General features: G+C 45.4%; 1 protein-coding gene across 2 annotated transcripts in view; it reads left to right on the top strand.

The window, feature by feature from the left end:
- The window catches only part of spata1 (spermatogenesis associated 1), a 65,247-nt gene that overhangs the window by 13,714 nt on the left and 31,627 nt on the right, over positions 1-19,906 (top strand). The window contains exons 1-3 of one of the 2 annotated variants that reach the window (XM_041208511.1): positions 7,175-7,319; positions 10,646-10,752; positions 13,967-14,084. In XM_041208511.1, the coding sequence (XP_041064445.1) occupies positions 7,209-7,319; positions 10,646-10,752; positions 13,967-14,084 (336 nt within the window). In that variant the 5' untranslated portion in view covers positions 7,175-7,208. Of the gene's footprint in view, positions 1-7,174; positions 7,320-10,645; positions 10,753-13,966; positions 14,085-19,906 lie in introns of those variants that run through there. The other variant, XM_041208512.1, reaches the window with a different exon arrangement.

Genomic DNA, 19,906 nt, shown 5'->3' on the forward strand with positions numbered 1-19,906 from the left:
GTGGGGAGGGCGTTAGTGAGGCTGGAAGGCTCTGGAGGCTGGGACCTTGGCAGCTGAAGGCAGGGCTGCTAATGGGTGTACACAAGAGGCCAGAATTGGAGGAGTGAGGAGATCTTGGATGGTTGTAGGGCTGGAGGAGTTTAGTGATAGAGAGGGGTGAGACAGTGGATGGTTGTGAAAACAAGGACGAGACTTTTTAATTTGAATTAATTGGGATCAATTGTGGGTCAGTCAGCACGAGGGTGACAAGTGAACGGGGCTTGGTGTGTGTTGGGATATGACAGCAAAGATTTGGATGATATCAAGTTTATCAAGATTGGAAAATGGGGAGTTGGCCAAGAAAGTTTTGGACTAACCAAGTCTAGAGGTAATAAGGGTATGGATGAGGGTTTCATCAACAGTTGAGCAGAGGTAGGGGTGGAGTTGGGTGCAGATGGGCACCCCTGGGTGTCATAGCTCGAATTTTAAGGATATGTCCCTTGATCTGGACTCTTGCACCAGAAGGACTAGTTTCTCTCTCCAGCTACCATACCAAATCCTTGAATTATCTTAAACACCTCAATTAGATCATCCCTTCTCTACTCAACAAAATGCAGCCCTGGTCTACGCAACCTGCCCTCCATCTAATATCACTATAGCTTGCATTTTTTTGGCAAGCAAGCAACATAAAATATATCATCGAGTTTACTTAAGAACATAATGATCAACATCTTTTTCCAGAGAAACGGATTTGTATTGAAAACAAAACAGCCAGAATGTGGGGAATGTGTAAACAGATACAGTAGTTAGGCATGTGCCAGTTCTGTTAGCTTTTATCTGAATTTATAACTGAATTGTTTGGGAAATGATTGCAAAGTCTTTAGTGGCAGTTCTTCATGGGTGACTATATTTTGTTTAGTTTGTAAAAGCGGACAACATCTTTCAAAATAGAAAAGCAATGTTTAATATCAGACACTTATTTGTCAAACATTGTGGGAAAGTGTTTGCAAACTTGACAGGCTATATAGTAAGCAGTAACTAAAAGATCCATGTAGCTCTGTTTGTATGACTTCATGTTGTAACATGCACTGTTAACAGTTTATGTTAATGTTTATGTTTATGTTAAACATGAGCTAGTATTTACTCAATGTTTTGTTAAATGTTCCAATGCGATATCACGGTTCCTATTCTTATAACCATGGGCGGGAAGGCTACAAGATGAGTGCTGTCACTAGGATTCCAGTAGAATCCAATGTTGGCCTTGTGAAAATTTTCATATTGTGCCCTCTGGAACTGAAGGAAAATCAGCCAATTGAGAATTTTGCCCTTCCAAACGTGGACTGTTGTTGGAGAGAATATTTTGTGTTTCTTGCATAATTCTGCTTTTAGAATTGGTCTTTTGAGATTTGCTTGGATCTTGAGGGACCAAATTCATCCGATGGACTTCCTTGTCACTAAGATCAAGACAATCTGATCAATTGCCTCTGCCACATCCAATCCTTCCAATAGCCCACCTGCAAACTCCTTTAATGATACCTCAACAACCCTGCCATAGTCCTTAGTTAGCTTGCATCTTCCTTTAGTTTCCCTTCTACATCCCCATAAGCTGTCTGTGAGCTAATCATGTCCATGACAACCTCCTTATGTTCCCTCAATCCTATTCCTACTAAACTGCTGATCACTCAACTTCTCCTCCTGGCCCCCATGTTAGCCAACATTATTAAGTTCTCTCGCTTCAGGTGTTGTCCCTCTCCCCTTTAAAGCTGCTGTCACCATCCCTCTCCACAAAAGACAAACCTTCGTACAACCATCTTCACAAACTACTGTCCCTGCCTCCCTTTCCTCTCAAGTCCTTGAACATGTTGTCGCCTGTCAAATCCATTCCCATTTTTCCTGGAACTTTATGCTTGAATTCTTCCAATTACGTTTCTGCCCCTGCAACTCATAACTGACATCCTACGTAACTGTAATAAAGATTAACTCGCCCTTCTCAGCCTGTCTTCAATCATTGACATGGTTGACCACACCATTCTCCTGCAATACCTCTCCATGGTTGTCCAGCTTATTGGGACTGTTCTCACCTGCTCACCTGATTCCATTATCTATTTATTTGTAATTGAGAAATGGTTTCTCTCTCTGCACTTGCACCTTTAACTCTACTGCACCCCCTCCCCCCACCCAAGGATTGATCTTTGGCTCTCTCCTATTTCTGATCTACATGCCCTCTCTCGGCAGCATCACCCATGTACCCCAGACCATTAGGCTGGGCCTCTGGATTACTAGCCCAGTGGTATTACCATCTCACGTGTGCGCTAATGACACTCAGCTCTACCTCACCAATGCCTCTCTCGACTCCTCCACTGTTACTAAATTATCACACTTCTCATCTGATATCCAGCAATTGATGAGATATTCCCTTCAACTAAATATTGGGACGACTGAAGCCATTGTTTTAGTCCCGGTTCCAACCTCCATTCCCGAGCTTCTGACTCCATCCCCCTTTCCGGAAACAATCTGAGATTATGCCAGTCTGTGCACATCCTTCGTGTCACATTTCATCCTGAGGTGACCTTCTGACCTCATCGGAAGGACCCGGAAGAGGTGGGTTGGGGGGGTGCACAAGGTGCAAAACCTGGGGTCCGCGCCATAGGAGGGCCCAGGCTCAAATAAACCCTCCTTTTCTAGATTAAAAAGTCAATGCCGTGGATTATTCATGGTTCCGCTGATAAACTAACCCTTCTTTCCTTCCGCCTCTGGCTTATTTCCCCTGCTGGGCCTGAGGGGGCGGAGTAACGCAGAGAGGGTGAGGGAGCTGTGCTCGATTGACGTGAGGTTTCAGCTTTCCGTTGGTTGGTGATGCTGTCCGTCAGTCGAATACCTGCACAGGGTTGGCCGGGCTGGCATGGGTGGGCACAGATATGCACGCAGTGGGCGGAGGTGTGAAACCGCTGGATACACCAGGCAAGGTAAAGCTCAGTAAGGCAGAGGCAACCGGTCAACCTGCAGAGGTCCATGTATCTTATTATTTTTTAAGGAAACGTTGACATCATGAGTTTCTGATCGTATTTGGCGCAGTGTGTGCAGGAGAGTGCAAAAAATAAAATGCATGACAACTGTAGAATATGCGCTTACCCTGAATTGGGTTGCGCGCAGAGAAGGAGGGCAAGGTTTGGCAGAGGAGGCATCAGCTGAGGATGGCACAGGGCCTGTGGCTGTGGCAAGTGGGCGATTTCCTGCTTCTTCTGGCCCAGAAACATAACCTTCCCACTAACTTTCTTGCCCACCACCTTTTATCGAGTACACTGGAGTGACGGGGAGTGAGATGGTAATACCACCGGGCTAGTAATCCAGAGGCCCAGGCTGGATGGTCTGGGGGACATGGGTTCAAATTCCACCAGGGCAGTTGGTGGACTTTAAAGTCAATTAATAAACTTGGAATATAAAGCTTGTCTCAGTAATGATGACCGCGAAACTGTCATCGACTGCTGTGAAAACCCATCTGGTGCACTAACGCTCTTTAGAGGAAGAAATCTGCCCTCCTTACCTGGCCTGCACTATACGTGACTCCAGGCCCACAGCAATGTGGTTGGTTCTTAACTGCCCTCTGAAATGGCCTAGCGAGCCACTCAGCTAAGGGCAATTAGGAAAGAATAAATGAAACTCTGCACAGTGGACCACAAAATACATCTCGGGGTGGGGACCGATGTATTTCGCAGGAATCCGACGTACTTGTATTCAAGAATCTTCTGCCGTAGTCAAGTAAGCATAGTTCAGCCGTAAAAGCACAAGGCACGTTCCATGGGCAGAATTTTCTGCCTGTCAGGTGGGCGGGCCCAACCCAATCTCCGGCGGGCGGGGAGCCAATCCCTGCCGGAGAAGCGGGCCGCACCGCCATTTTAAGTGGACGGGCCAATTAAGGCCCGTCCAGCGTGACGCCCGGCAGGAAGTGCTATGCGCTTCCTGTGCGGGGGGGGGGGAAGGATTCCCCAAATGCGAGAGTGCGCACATCTCCCTGAGGCTAAGTGCAGCCTCAGGGAGATCGCTGACAGCTGTACAAACATTAAAAATAGAAAAATAATAAAATCCTTAACATGTCCCCCTCATGTGACAATGTAACATGAGATGGGACATGTTAATAAATTTCACTGAAACTTTAATAAACTTTTTTAAACCCGACATGAAACCTTATCCCGCCGGTGGCTGAGGTTTCATGTTTTCTCTATTTGCCACCTGGGCTCCTGGCCTGTCCGCCAATATTAAGGTTGGACGGGCAGGTCCTTTAATTGTTTTAATTATCCTGTCAACGGCCTCAATTGGCCATTGACAGGTCGGCGGGTGGACAGCTGATCTCGCTGTGTCCCCGCCTTCCTGAATATTTAAATGGGGTGGGATGACGTTGGGGGTTCCCCTGACATCATCCTGAGTCATTTTGCCGTTAGTGAGCAGGCCCTGCCCCCTCCTCGCCGATGGCAAAATCCAGCCCCTTGTTTCCATTAGAGATTCCTCTGTGGCTTTGCTTTGACGAGGGAAAAGCTGAGAACGGTGAGGTGACCAGGACAGAAGGGAGAGGAGTTACACATGTTAATGAGGTCCAGCATTTATAAATGCAGGACCTTCAGTTCCCCACCTTTCTGGGTTTGTCAGAGGTTCTCGGCCTCCCCTACATTATCCTCTTCCCCCACCCCTATGATTATTGGGGCTGACGTGTACTTTCTTGTCTCTCCTGCCTACAATTCTGTCTCTTTTTAAAAAAATTATTCATTCATGTGGGCATCGCTGGCTAGGCCGGTATTTATTGCCCATCCCTAAGTGCCCTTGTTCAGAGGGCATTTTAAGAGTTAACCACGTTGCTGTGGGTCTGGAGTCACATGTGGGCCAGACCAGGTAAGGAGGGCAGATTTCCTTCCCTAAAGGGGTATTAGTGAACCAGGTGGGTTTTTATGACAATCGGCAATGGTTTCAAGTTTGTCATCAGACTCTTAATTCCAGATTTTTATTGGATTCAAATTTTGCTGTGGAGGAATGTGAACCCTGGTCCCCAGAGCATTACCCCTAGTCTCTGGATTAGTAGCCCAGCGACAATACCACAATGATATTGCCTCCCCGCATAACTTATATCTTTTTAAAATTAATTCATGGGGTGTGGGCTTCCCTGGCTGGGCCAGCATTTATTGCCCATCCCTAATTGCCCTTGAGAAGGTGGTGGTGAGCTGCCTTCTTGAACCGCTGCAGCCCATGTGGTGTAGGTACACCCACAGAGCTGTTAGGGAGGGAGTTCCAGGATTTTGACCCAGTGACAGTGAAGGAACGGTGATATATTTCCAAATCAGGATGGTGAGTGACTTGGAGGGGAACTTTCAGGTGGTGGTGTTCCCATGTATCTGCTGCCCTTGTTCTTCTAGATAGTAGTGGCCATTGGTTTGGAAGATGATCAGCAGCATTCGGCTAAGTACCTTGTTGACTGGATACTGCATGCAAACGAGCTACTGGAATGGGTCAGAGGAGATTACGCTTTTGAACCTAATTCTATGTTCACTTTCTTGGGATAGCAGCCTAGTGCTAGGAGCCTGAGAAAATAGGTGACCTCTGATTGGGTGGGTCAGAAGTCACAGATGTAGAGGAACTTGGAGCTGAACATTCCCAATGCAACCCCTGCTCCCGATTTTTGTCATGACTTTTGTTTTTAAGTGTCCATGATAATACTGCCCATCTGTGCAGTATTAACATTTCATATTCAATTGTAATAGCATTGGTACTGTGTACACAAAACAAATTGAATTTCCAGAACCAACAGAATTGTTGAACTTATTTAAATTAAATAATTTAAATCTGTTATGTAATGTGATCAGTGGGCCACATTGTAATATGCCTTTAAGGGATAACAGCGTGACATCACTAGAAGGGAAGTGTGTCCTGTGATCCAGTCTTAGTTTCACTTTTGCTTTTCAGCAGAGCGCGCACAAACCCATAAGCAGCGCTGCTGCTGATGTCTTCAAGCATTATACCCATGTAAATTTGTTCTCATGTGCTGAGTCTCAATAAATTAACCCACAACATGTTTACCCAATCCCTTATGAATGATTGGTGCCTTTTATATCAGTATAACTACACACCTGGCCCGAAAACAAGAGAAGCTCCAGGGCCTCTGATTTTTCTTCTGGGCCTTGCATATTTACACCACCATTAAGTCTCTGTAACTTCGCACCTGTCTCAGCTTATCTGCTGCTGAAACCCTCATTTAAGCCTTCCTTGCATCTAGATCCAACAACTCATATGCATTCCTGGCTGGTCTCCCTTTTGTGACCTCCCACAATGCTGTTAGGGAGGGAGTTCCATGATTTTGACCCGGTGACAGTGAAGACCTAAATCAGGATGGTGAGTGGCTTGTAGGGGGACCTCCAGGTGTTGGTGTTCTCATGTATCAGCTGCCCTTGTCCTCCTAGATGGTACTGGTTGTGGGTTTGGAAGGTGCTAAAGAGGCTTGGTGAGTTCTTGCATCTTGTAGCTTTTTTTTTGAAAGATATACTTTATTCACAAAATATCTGGAAGAACATTACAAAACATCTCTAAATCACCATCACAAAAAGTACAATCAGATTCAACTTTTACACATGGATCACGAGGTGCTTCAGTACAATCAATGAATATTACAATCATTTCAATATGGTCAATGCAGACAATCAGACAGTGCAATGGTATTAGAGTTATCAACATACATCATGTTGCACTCTGAGGTGCTTCAATACAATTATAATACAATTAGTATCCACTGCATACATTCATTGTGAGCTGTACAGCCCGAGGGGTCTGTACAATTCCCAACCCCTTGGTGCACTATGGCAGAAATGTCTTAGACAGTGACCCTTCCCCATTTGTGGTGGCTGCCCCAAGCTTTAGTGCGTCCCTCAGCACGTAGTCCTGGACCTTGGAATGTGCCAGTCTGCAACACTTGGTCGGGGACGACTCTTTGCACTGGAAGATAAACAAGTTTCAGGCAGACCAAAGAGCGTCTTTCACCAAGTTGATGATCCTCCAGCTGCAGCTGATGTTTGTCTCGGTGTGTGTGTCCCTGGGAACAGCCCGTAGAGCACAGAGTCCTGTGTCACAGAACTGCTCGGGATGAACCTTGACAGAAACCACTTCATCTCTCTCTAGATCTTCTTCGCAAAGGCACAATCCACAAGGAGGTGAACAACGGTCTCGTCCCCACCACAGCCACCTCGAGGGCAATGTGCGGAGGGGGTGAGACTCCTGGTATGTTGGAAGGATCAGCGATGGTAATGCTGTTGAATGTCAAGGGGCGATGCACATGGGAAGTCAACATCAAGGGTTGTCTACAGGTGAGGAGGGATAATTTGAGCACCATTAAATTTAGTCTATTCCAACAGCTTAGCAAATTCAACATTTTGTCCTTAAATAATGTAAAAGCAAAGCATTTTATAATTAAATACCAGAACCTGGTTGCAGGTTATAATTACAGCATGACAAGTTAATGGTAATTTGCATAATGCACGTGGACTGGAATTCATGCTGGAGAAAGGGGACATAAATGGGACAAGTTTGTGAGACCTGAAGTAAGTCTTTTTTAGTCAGGTAATACATGCATGTCAATATCATCACCCTTTGTGATTTCTTTTTTGCCATTTGCAGCAAAAGGATTTGGAAATGAGCGTTACATTTAAGGATTTTATTTAAAAGCAAAATTTAAAACGAAAGCTGGTTAAAATGCTCGTAAGCCAGTCTTTGAACTTGTTTCCCAAAGGCTGCACTAATCAATGTATTAGTTGTCAATCTCTGTAATCAGTAAGCACCTCACACCCATTGCGTTGGGAAGTCTCTGGTCCTGGCTGCTTGGCAGTGGGTGTATGACCTTGGTCCTCTCCTTAAGTTTTAACTTGAGCAGTTGAAAGTAACAAAACAACTAGTCAACCAAACCTTTTCAAGCTGGGAGGACAATCAGGTCAGCCGACAGTCAGCAAAGGCTGTAGAGTGCAGGAGATTAGTCAGAAGTCATTGTTTAGGTGAAGCAAGAAAACCCTCTGATATTGTGAAGTGTGATTTATTTATTATTATGCAAGGATTACTGAGATAGCCTTTTTTTTTACTCTTTCATGGGATGTGGGCTTTGCTGGCTGGGCCAGCATTTATTGCCCATCCCTAATTGCCCTTGAGAAGGTGGTGGTGAGCTGCCTTCCAGAACTGCTGCAGTCCATGTGGTGTAGGTACACCCACAGTGCTGTTAGGGAGGGAGTTCCAGGATTTTGACCCAGCGACAGTGAAGGAACGGCAATATATTTCCAAGTCAGGACGGTGAGTGATTTGGAGGGAAACTTCCAGGTGGTGCTGTTCCCATGTAGCTGCTGCCCTTATCCTTCTAGAGGGCAGTGGTTGTTGATTTGGAAGTTACTGCCTAAGGAGGTTGGGTGAGTTCCTGCAGTGCATCTTGTAGATGGTACACACAGCTACCACTTTGCTATGGTGTTGGATGGGGTGCCAATCAAGTGGGCTGCTTTGTCCTGGATGATGTTGAGCTTCTTGAGTGAAGTTGGAGCTGCACTCATCCAGGGATATAGTTGTTGGGAAACAAGTTCAAAGACTAGCTTATTAGCATTTTAACCAGCTTTTGCCTCAGTGCCTTTGTCTTAGACTTTGCTTTAATAAAACCCTTAAATGTAATAATCTAATTTAAATGGCAAAAAAAAATCATGGAGAGATAATATCTATAATTATATTTTAAAGTTACGTGTTCAATTGCTATGTTTTGGTGGTTGAATTAATTAAATGAGTCTGATTATAACTTGTATGAATGTATGAATTAGGAGCAGGAGTAGGCCATTCGGCCCCTCCGATCCTGCTCTGCCATTCAGTAAGATCACAGCTGATCTGACTATGGCCTCGATGCTATTTTCCTTCCTGACCCCGAAGAATATCTAACTCAGCCTTAAAAATATCTAATGATCCTGCCTCTACCACTGTCTGGAGGAGATAGTTCCACAGACTCATGACTGTCAGGAAAATATAATAATTTTCATAATGCTATTAGAATTTATTATAAAGTGGAGTAATAGTGGGATCTGTGTCTAAGTCTACGTGTGTGTGTGACTTAATTGAATTAAAGGCAGCTGGTCTGAAGGCTTTGATGTATCAGAAAATAAGCTAGGTTTGAAATGTTAAGTAGGTAAACATGGGGGATGTTTTAGAATGCAAGGTTTAAAGGGAACTTTTGCATTTTTAAATAAACCAGACTGGCTTGAATTCAAAGGGGGGGGGGGGGTGGGTGGGGTGGTGGGTGAAATATTTCACCTAGCTAGGAGAAATTAAGAAACAGTGTGTTTATTTTTCCCAAAGATTACTGGTAAAAGTGTATGCTATGATAGATTTTTTTATTATTAGAGAGGTAAAGCCCAAAGACATAGTGAAACAATGGGAATTTACATTCAAAGGGGAAAATATGTATAAAGGAGAGAAGGCTGTGTATAAGGGCAGGCATTCTAAGATTTAACAAGTGTGAAAAGCCTCCAGCATCCAAGCCTCAAACTGCTGTCTACAAGGAACTGAAGCTGAGAAAACTCACTTTGAATTCAACTATCCAGAATGTGTGTTTAAATCTAAGTTGGTTCTAAATTGGTTTTAAATCTAAACTGGCTCTGTTTAAATTTAGGTGTTTCACTGTTGCCTTAATGAAGATCTAACTGGGGTTAGATTCATTAGGGGATTTAGAAGTTATCATAATAGTAATTTGTAGATCTCTATGTGCTTAAAACAATTTCTTCTATTAATAAAGTTTAATTTAGTTTTGTAAGAAGCTATGAGACTTGGTGGCTGCCTTTTTATTGAATTCAAAACCCGCATCTTGCAATAAATGCAAATTGTAAAATGGTCGTGGCAGCTGCTTCAAGTTTCCCTCTGGGATTTGGGCAGCTTGGTATTTACCACCCGTCTGCCATAACATGACCCTCATACATTCTCTTGTTGACTGTGAAATAAAGCAGATTAATTATTCATTCATGGCCTCGTCTAACCAAATGTCACCTTGGAATGTTTTTGGAAAGTTAGGATTAGTGGGTGTAGTACCATTTGCAAAAGATACAATATCCAGTTTTAATTCAAGAGTGACACATTATCATGTCCCCTAGGTTATGCAAATATATAAGTAGGAATTGGGCACAGGCTGCACCGATGTGAACTGCTCACAATTGCATCTGGGCATATTGCAGAGCCTGTGCAATGCTCATTCAGTCTTTAATTTCTAGAAGGATATCAATATGAACTTCTGTTGCCAATTGGTGTATTGTGATTGTGAGTACTTTAAAAATTTTGCGCCGCCTCTTCGATCTGTGTAAACTGTTTGATTAGAGATTCTGCCGGAGAAGTTTGGCACTGTGGTGAAATTGTACAGCATTGTTATTAACGTCAATACTCATACTGCAGTCCATTAATAGCATTGCAGTTAACTAGACCTGCTGATACAGCAGTGTAATCCCAGCAGTGATTTAAAACCATTATAGCTGTTTATTTTTGCAACTGTGATTGCCTTGTCTGCCTCCGCTGAGTACAATCAGCTTCCTTTGTTGTGGCAGTTACTCGGGTTATTGATCATGTTAAGATATAATTACATTGTTGGGCTATTGTGTATTCATGGCTTTCACATTATGAACTGTTTCAGGTCTTAGAGCTTCACGTCCTCTGTGTCCCAGCTGAATTGTGGAACAGTAAATTAAACACGGTTTCTAACCACACCATTAGCAAGTTCATCTCAGCCGGGTTTGTCAGGTGAGGATTAAAATTGAATCAATTTTTCTGAATGTAATCCAATATCATGCTCACTTGCAGCCTGGATGACTCTGTGTTTTGTATTTTTCTTTGCTGTGCGCAGCTTCAGCTCCCCTTTCGCGATTTGAAGGGGATGCTCCTCAAGCTCTTGGCTCTACTTCAACCCCCAATGGGGCTGATTGTTGGGCACTGAAGGAAGGAGGGCAAGGAGGGGGAGGGGGTTGGTGGGGATGGTGGTGTGTGATGGTCGGAGGATCTCCTGGTGGGTCTGCTCCAGAGACTGGCCAAGGTGACCATCCAGAGACCTCTGGGAGTGGGTGCTCCAACCGGTCAAGTATCAGTTACAAATTTCATTATAATCATTCATTCATTGCTCTGTAGGCTACCTTCCTTCAAGTGTTTTGTCCACTCCTCCCAATTTCTCTGAATGCACTTTAGTTTGTGGATTGTTCATTACGGACAAAACCTATTGTTCATTCAATTTCACCCTTTCACTACACAACTAACTACAGCACAGAAAGAGGCCATTCTGCTCAGTGCTGTTTATCCCTCACATGTGCAGTTGTCTGGATCACTTGTTTCAATATCCACTATCCTTTTTTTCCTACAACCGCTTCCTGACCAATTTCCTAAGCATGAGCATGTTCTTTGGTATGATCGTTAGCCTCAGTAGCATAATCCTAGTCTAAAAATGCAGCATAAAAACAAAAATATCCCCCTGCTCTTTTTAATTTTTGTTCAGCAGAATATGAAATTAATTGAAAACACTTTATTATTAAATTAACTTTGTAGTTTACAGTTATTTAAAGTTGTATGTTTACGTGATGCTCACCATTCTTATCAATATAACCTTTCCACAATTTCTCCATTTTAAAAAATTAACTCTGTATCAGTCATTGTGTCCTTCCCAATCACATTGATCTCGTGCTCTTTAAACACTCTTTGTACCCATCAGTGTAACCTTTTAGATCTATGCTGAAGCAAGTAGTTTAATTGGTTAATGCAGTATGTGAGAACGACATTCCCGATGTCAAGTACTCATTGTGAAGAGGCCAAATGTTACGAGACAAACAGTCCTGCACATCCTTCGGTTCCAAGTGGATTGTAGCTGCAATGATATCCTTCTAGAGATTGAACCGCTTCAAGGCAGATTCAGAAGTCCGATCCTGTATTATACAGTGCTTGTGCTGTATTAAAGAATGATTATTATAAAACTTGCCGCTGATACTTGACGGATTGTGATGCTGGTGAGGGACTAATTGTAACACTGTGGCTGGACAAGGGGTGATGCTGTGTAGCAAAGCTACAGGACTGCCCAGCATTGTGTAAAGAGCGGGGAGCCGCGAGTATTCCAGGATTGCTTTCTCCAGATGAGGTATGTGGAGCCATTGTGATTAGTGGAAGTCTGACATAAAATGTTGGAAATACAGTTCGTCTCTGGGGGAAAGATGGACAGCTTAATGTCTTTATCAACCCAACTGATTTGTCAGTCTGGTCGTCTTGTGTGTGTGTGTGTGTGTGTGTGTGTGGGTGGGCTTGCTGTTTGTTTGCAGCTGCCTGCCTTCTCTGGTTACCTGATTTGTGATCTTGCTATGCTTGTATAAAAAGCACTGTGTACTTGGGACAATAAACTCTATTGTTCCTGAGCTGCCAAGGTTACAAGAAGTTTTCTCAGGTTGCTTACATACTGAGACAAAATTACAAATGTGTTGTTGCTCACTCACATTCCTTGTATACCGATCTATACTGAGTTGCTGATTGCCAGCAGGTTCTAGTAATACAGGGTTTAATATCTCAGCTTATTTTTTATAATTAAAAAAAAAACTCACCATAAAATATTTGGGAAAACTGACCTCTTAAATATGTGTGTCCATGGCATCCAACTCTCCACCTTCTATCAGGGGTGAAGCATTATAGCAACCTATCGCGCAGTCAAAGGAGGGAGATAACTCAATTAGTTTTCCAGTTTTGTACCAGATCCCATTCACCCATCACCCCTGTGCTCGCTGATCTACATTAGCTCCTGGTTAAGTGAAGCCTTGATTTTAAAAATTCTGATCCTTGTTTTTAAATCCCTCCATCGCCTCACTCCTCCCGATCTCTGTAATGACCTCCAGCCACACAACACTCCAAGATATCTGCACTCATCTAACTCTGGCCTCTTCGGCACTGTTGATTTTGATTGCTCCCCGATTACTGGTTGTGTCTTCATTGCCTAAGCCCCAAGCGCTAGAATACCCTCCCTCTACCTCACCTTCTTCCTTTTATGACACCCCTTTGCAACCTACCTCTGACCAAATGTTTGGTCACCATTGGTTTACCAAGCAGTAGTAATGCCTGTCACTGCCCACGCCCCCTCACCTAACCCCCCACCCCTCCCGGCCCACTATACGCTTCGGAGATTTGGAAGACCTCCAGCAGACACCTGAAAGCACTGGGGAAGTACCACCAGTGGAGCCTTCGCAAGATCCTCCAAACCCGGTGTCAAGAGCGGATAGTCCAACAGCAGCATCCTCCCCCAAGCCAACTTGCCCAGCATCACTCAAAACCAGTCCCACTGGGTGGGACACCTCGTTCGTATGCCTGATGTTGGACTCCTGAAGCAACTGCTCCACTTGGAACTCGGTTGCCTCACGAGACACCCAGGAGAAGGGTGGAAACGTTTTAGGGATGTCCTCAAAACATCCCTGAAGAGATCACACATTCCCACTGAGTCGTGGGAGACTCAGGTCTGTGACCGACCGCAATGGAGAAGGTTCATCCGGGAAGGCACTGAACACATCGAGAGATTCCTGATTGGATTGTGCAGAGGTGAAGTCAAGGGGTCGGAGGGAGCGTATAAACCTCCAGACAACCCATCTACCCAACCCTTTGGAGCACCACCTGCTCCAGGCGTGATTGGGTTTGCAGATTGTGTGTTGGACTTATCCGCCATTCCAGAACCCATCGACCCGGAGTGGAAGCAAGTCACCCTCGATCCCGAGAGGGACTGCCAAAGAGAGAAGGAAGAGGTCATCTACCCTCATACCTTGTGTGGCTCGCTATCGGGTTTTGGATGCTCTATTATATTAAGGACTCTGTATAAATAAAGGTTGTTGTTTTTTCTTTGACACATAATTTTCTGAGCATCAGTGAGAATAATTGACTTATATTTGGGGAGTTGGAATTCTGTAAACAGGTAGAATGTTTATTTAATCTATATTTCATCTTGCAGGGTTTTACCTGACCTGAGTCTGAAAGCGCTGAGGCAACAGATTGGAGATCTGCTCGGAGCCCATCCTGTAGATGCCACATTTGCTTTTTTAAAATGTGTCGGAAGGAGTTTAGCCGTGGTGAGTCATTCGTTGCTGTGACTACACAGTGGAAAAATCATAAGAACTAACTTGGATGTGCGGGTGGTGTGGTGGTTATGTTATTGGACTCGTAATCCAGAGAATGTGAGTTCCAAATCAACATTGACAATTCAGTTTAAAATAAATGAATTTGGAAATTTAAAAGTTGGTAATTTGTATAAGTCATTGTGGAGCTTTCAGTTGTAAAAACCCCAAGTGGCTCACTAATGTCTGTTAGAGACAGAAACCTGTTGCCATAACCCCTTCTAACCTATATAGGACTCCAGTCCCACGGCCCCATTCTGAACTTGCGTAGCGTCAACATGGGTGATTGAACGGCCTGGAAAGCCATTCAGCTGAACCTCGGTAGTTATTGGATACAAAAAGGCCCAACAACAATGTCTCGGGGCCTGTAGGGATGGGCAATAAATGGTGGCCTGACTAGCGACATCTTCACCCTGTGAGTGATTATCTTTGAAGGTTTAGACGCTGTCTATTGTGTAACAGAATGGGCTATTAACAACTTAATGAGACAAGAAAAGCTTGCATTTGCAAAGCATCTTACCACGTCACTCAGAAATGTCGTGTAAATGGGATTACTGTGATGGTTGTTAAGGAGGAAACAATATAAATAGCACCAGCGATCCTTTGCTGCTGCATGGGTGGTTCTACTGACTGCACAGAATTTGGTTCCTTCATTTGTCACCCTCCCTCTGGAAAGATCATTCAGTTTCTCCTCTTCCTTTCTTGTGTCCAAGACAGTTCAGACCTTAATTTCACCCCCCCCCCCCCGCCCCTCCCCGTCTCCACACTTGCCTACAGGAACTATCTGCACACAGCCACTTTGGAAGAGTCCTGCCCTATGGCCTCCCAAAGATTGTATCTCTACCCGAAGGGGAGAAGGCGGGAGAACGGGGTTGAGAAACTTACCAGCCATGATTGAATGGCGGAGCAGACTCGATGGGCCGAATGGCCTAATTTCTGCTCCTATGTCTTATGGTCTTATGAAGCTGCTGTAACGTTTCCTTCTGTTTGTTGAATCATGTAATGATGCAGCACTGAAAAGGGCCATTCTGCCCATTGGGGCCTGTGCCGGCTCTTTTGAAAGAGCTACTTAGTTAATCCTAATCGCTTGCTCGTTCTATGTTGTCCGGCAAGTTTTCCCCTTCAATATTTAGCCAATTCCCTTTTGAAAGTTGATATTGAACCTGTTTCCACCACCTTTTTCAGCTGATGCGTTGCAGATCACAACAACATGTTTGTATTTTTAAAAAAAATTCCCCCCATTTAAATTTTTGTTGCACTATCGCCCTCCAGATGAGACACGCAAAGCCTGTCTGAGTCCTGGTGGTTCATGTGCACGTTGATGTCCCTTATCTTCTGGCCAATGGTGCTCCCCAAACCGGCACCACCAAAAACACTCATTCGTCATGATCTTTCTGGGATCTTGCTGTGCGGAAAGGCTGCTGCATTTTCCAATCACAACCATTGCAGAATAATTCATTGCGGTGTGAAAGTGCTTTGTGAGCTCAGCTCATTAAAATTGTGACAATGCAAATCTTTCTGTTGGGCACCGAGGTTGGAGAGTCTCCTCACTGTGCCTTAAAGCAATGCTGTTTTCCGATGCACTAACCTGTATTGCGTTTTAATCGGTTATATATGACTAACTCCAGAGGACTTCAACTCTTTAAGAAGTGGTCTTTGTGTAATCTTGCGCAATCAATAGTTTTATCAGTAGAGAGTTACAATGTGAATTCCAGGGCATGCTAAGGCATGTACATGATTTGAAGTTCTTTGTCCTCAGTGGTTTACTTTTGCTGTAGCGCTGTGGTTAATATCACAGTGTGTAAACTCAGTGCACTGCTCAGCTGTCCCTGCTTTTATGGGGTCACACAGTGAGTCACTTGCTGATTAAGTGTGCAGTCACAGTGACGTGTGAGCTGCAGTTTCTTTCAATCCCCCCCCGCCCCCCGCCTCCCCCCCCCAACTCCACCTGAAGATGTGGACTTCACCGAATCAGAGGAAGCTTACAGTGCAGAAGGAGGCCATTCAGCCCGTCATGCAAGATCCACTCAGCTAGTCCCACTGCCCTGCCCTTTCCCCATAACCCTGAAAATTATTTTCTCTTCGGGTAGTCACCTGATTCTCTTTGGAAAGCATCCGATTGACAGGGTCTCCAGCACAGTCCCGACCCTACACTCGCTGTGTGGAAGATCTTTCCCTCCTGTCGCCATTGCTGCTTTTACCAATTATCTTAAACCTTTTCCCCTCTGGTTCTCGATCCTTTCACCAATGGGAACAGGTTCTCTCTCCAGACCTCCTCTTAACCTCCTTTTCTTCTCTGAGGAAAACATTCCCAGCTTCTCCAGTCCATCCACGTAAACTCCAGCTCCTCACCCCTGGAACCATTCTTGTGAATCTTATTTGCAGCCTTTCTGATGTGGCCACATCCTCCCTGAAGTGTGGTGCCCGGAATGGAGGGTTAGAGTGCGGAGGGGTGGGGGGGGGTGGTGGTGCGGGGGGGTGGTGCCTCAGGTTCTCCTTGCCCAAGTGGCTGAGCCTCATTAATGATCCGAACCAGCCAATCACGTGCAAGCTTTCCGCCATTTGGGCGGGGCCGGCAGAGAAGCACCAAAACCTCTGGCCGATCCGGCCAAAACCCGTTGACCCTTCTAGAAGGGATCACGGGATGGCAGGTGAGAAGCAGGGAGCCTTTGCGTGCTCGTCCCCGAGCAATAGGACAAGGCCATTCGGCCCCTCGAGCCTGCTCCACCATTCAGTAACATCATGGCTGATCTGATCTGACCTTGGCCTCAACTCCACTTTCTTGCAACCCCCCCCCCACCGCCATAACCCTTGACTCCTTTGTTGATGAAATATCTGTCTAACTCGGCCTTGAATATATTCGATGGCCCAGCCTCCACTGCTCTCTGGGGAAGAGAATTCCAAAGATTAATGACCCTCTGAGAGAGGAAATTCCTCCTCATCTCTGTCTTAAATGGGGGTCCCTTTATATTTAAACAGTGTCCCTAAATTCTAGATTCCCCCGGACGAGGAAACACTCGTTTAGCGTCCACCCTGTCAAGCCCCCCCACCCACTGCAGAATTGAATATGTTTCAAGATCTCCTAAACTACAATGAGTATAGGCCCAACCTGCTCAACCTTTCCTCATAAGATAAGCCTCCATCCCATGAATCAGCCTAGCGAACCTTCACTGAACTGCCCCCAGTGCAAATACATCCCTGTGGCCACAAGAGCAGGTCAGAGGCTGGGAATCCTGCAGCGAGTAACTTACCTCCTGACTCCCCAAAGCCTGTCCACCATCTACAAGGCACAAGTCAGGCGTGCGATGGAATATTCCCCACTTGCCTGGATGAGTGCAGCTCCCACAACACTCAAGAAGCTTGACACCATCCAGGACAAAGCAGCCCCGCTCGATTGGCATCACATTCACTCCCTCCGGAGCTGGTAGCACACCCGCCAGTAATTAAAGGGCCTATTAAGGCCACTAAAGTAATAATTGAGGTTTCCAATAGCAAATAAAAATAAAATAAACATTATAACATTTCATTAATAACATGTCCCTGCCCATGTGACCGAGTCACATGAGGGGACGTGTTTTATAACATTTTAAAGTTCTTTATTTTTAATTTTTAACACCTTCATGTCCCGAGTCAGCTCTGTGCCTCCAGGGAGCTTTACCGGTGCAGAGCTCCCTGCTCCCCCTCCCCTCCTCCCCTCTACCCCCACAGGCAACGCTCAGCCCCACAGCACGTCTTCCGCGCCGGGTGAGCCTTAATTAGCCCGCCAGTGTGAAATGGCGGACGGGCCCCGATCGCGGGTGGTGGCTGACCTCTCGTCTCTGCCCACCCCCGCAGAGACCGCCCGAGGAGGGTAAAATCCCGGCCAAAACCCACCGCAGGAGCTCACCAAGCCTCCTCCGACAGGACCTTCCAAACCCATGATCGCTCCCATCTACAAGGACAAGGGCAGCAGAAAGATGGGAACACCACCACCGGGGTTCTTCTTCCCCTTTGGTCTGTCCCCTTTAAGCTGCTGCAGCCCTTTAAATCCTGCAGCAACACCACCACTGGGAAGTTCCCCTCCAAAACACTCACCATCCTGACTTGGAAATATATCGACTGTTCCTTCACTGTCACTGGATCAAAATCCTGGAACTCCCTCCCTAACAGCACTGTGGGTGTACCTACACCACATGGACTGCAGCAGCTCAAGAAGGCAGCTCACCACCACCTTCTCAAGAGCAATAAATGCTGGCCCAGCCAGCGAAGCCCCTACTAGATAAATGAATGAAAAACACAAGTAAAGGGAGAAAATATGTGTCTAGGGGAGGTGCAAATAGCAGCTTAACTGCCATCCAAATGTGAAGTGAAGGAAACAAGAGAAATCAGAGGGGGAATAAAAACAGCAGCAAAGAAACGCAAAACAAAACGGAAGCAGAGGTTCTGATCTAACATAGTCAAACTCAGTGAGTCCACCAGAAGGCTATAGACATTGAGAGATGAGGTGCCTTCCTCGAGCTGGTGTTGAGTGTTATTAGAACACTGTAGCAGGCCAAGGACAGAAAGGTGCGAGTGAATGTAAGGCAGAAAAGTAAAATGACAAGCAACAGGAAGCTCCAGGCCATGATTAAGTGAATACAGATCACCCAGTCTGCACTTGGCCTCCCCAGTGTAGAGCAGACCACATTGTGAGCAGCCAATACAGTATAGTAAACTGAAAGCACAAGTAAGTCATTGTTTCACTTGCAAAGCGTGTTCAGCCAGGTGGAGGAAGGTGACGGTGGATGGGCACTAGGGCTTCTGTTTGGGAAAGAAGCGGAGAGCCCTTGGACTGTCCTGGTGGGGTAGGCGGATTGGACATCCCTGGAGCTGATTCAGGCCGGGAAACTGGAAACTGTTAAAGCAGATTAATCTGATGCTTCTTGTTTACCAGACCCAGTTATATAGGCTGCAAATCCGGTCTCTACCCCTGTGCAGTTCAGAGTGAGGGACCCCCCCCCCACCACTGGGGACCCTGTTTAAAGGGAACGAGCAAGTTTCAGTCTCAGGTTTAACTTGAGTTCTTTACAGCTGCAGTTCCCAGGAAAGCCACTGGATGGCAGCATCATTCCAGGTTCGATCATGGATATCCAGCACCAACTTTACTTTCTCTAAGAGACTCCTTCGCAACTTCTCGTGGGCCTTGACTCAGTCACCTTCTTAACTCTCTGAGATACAAACATTGTCTGTGCAACTGGTCTTCATAATTTACACCTTTCAGCACCCACCGCCCCCCCTCTCGGCTGTCACTCCTGTGAATGCAGGTTGGGCAAGGCCCATCCCACTTGTCAGCAAAGCACCTGGAAAATCAGGACAACTGTAGTAACTTATGGTTTTATTTAGTATGAAATGTACCTTTAAGAATAATACGTCTTAGGCAAGATCACATGATCTGTAGTAACCAATAGGAGAGTAGCGCGGGGCTACCTCAGCAGTGAGTGTAGAGTTAGAGTTGGAGTTGAAAGCACACGTGTAGTTGCTGCTGAGCATATTGTAAATAAACTTAATGTTTCCACTCAAGAAGTGTCTGCAGATCAGCTCCCTCATTAATAGTACAACTCAGCTACCCTACAGCCCAATTTCTACCCCATTGTCCAAGTTTGTCCAGCACAAGGTGAATTGCAAGGACATCTGATAATCATGACTTTGAGACTCTCTGCTGGCTGATCAAACAGCCATCAGAACCTAAAGTGACTGTCAGACCCCAGTGCAGGCATCTTAAAATATACACTTTTTAAAAAAAAATTCATTCCTGGGAT

The sequence above is a fragment of the Carcharodon carcharias genome, chromosome 16 (assembly GCF_017639515.1).
Source record: "Carcharodon carcharias isolate sCarCar2 chromosome 16, sCarCar2.pri, whole genome shotgun sequence".
Classification (NCBI taxonomy): domain Eukaryota; kingdom Metazoa; phylum Chordata; class Chondrichthyes; order Lamniformes; family Lamnidae; genus Carcharodon; species Carcharodon carcharias.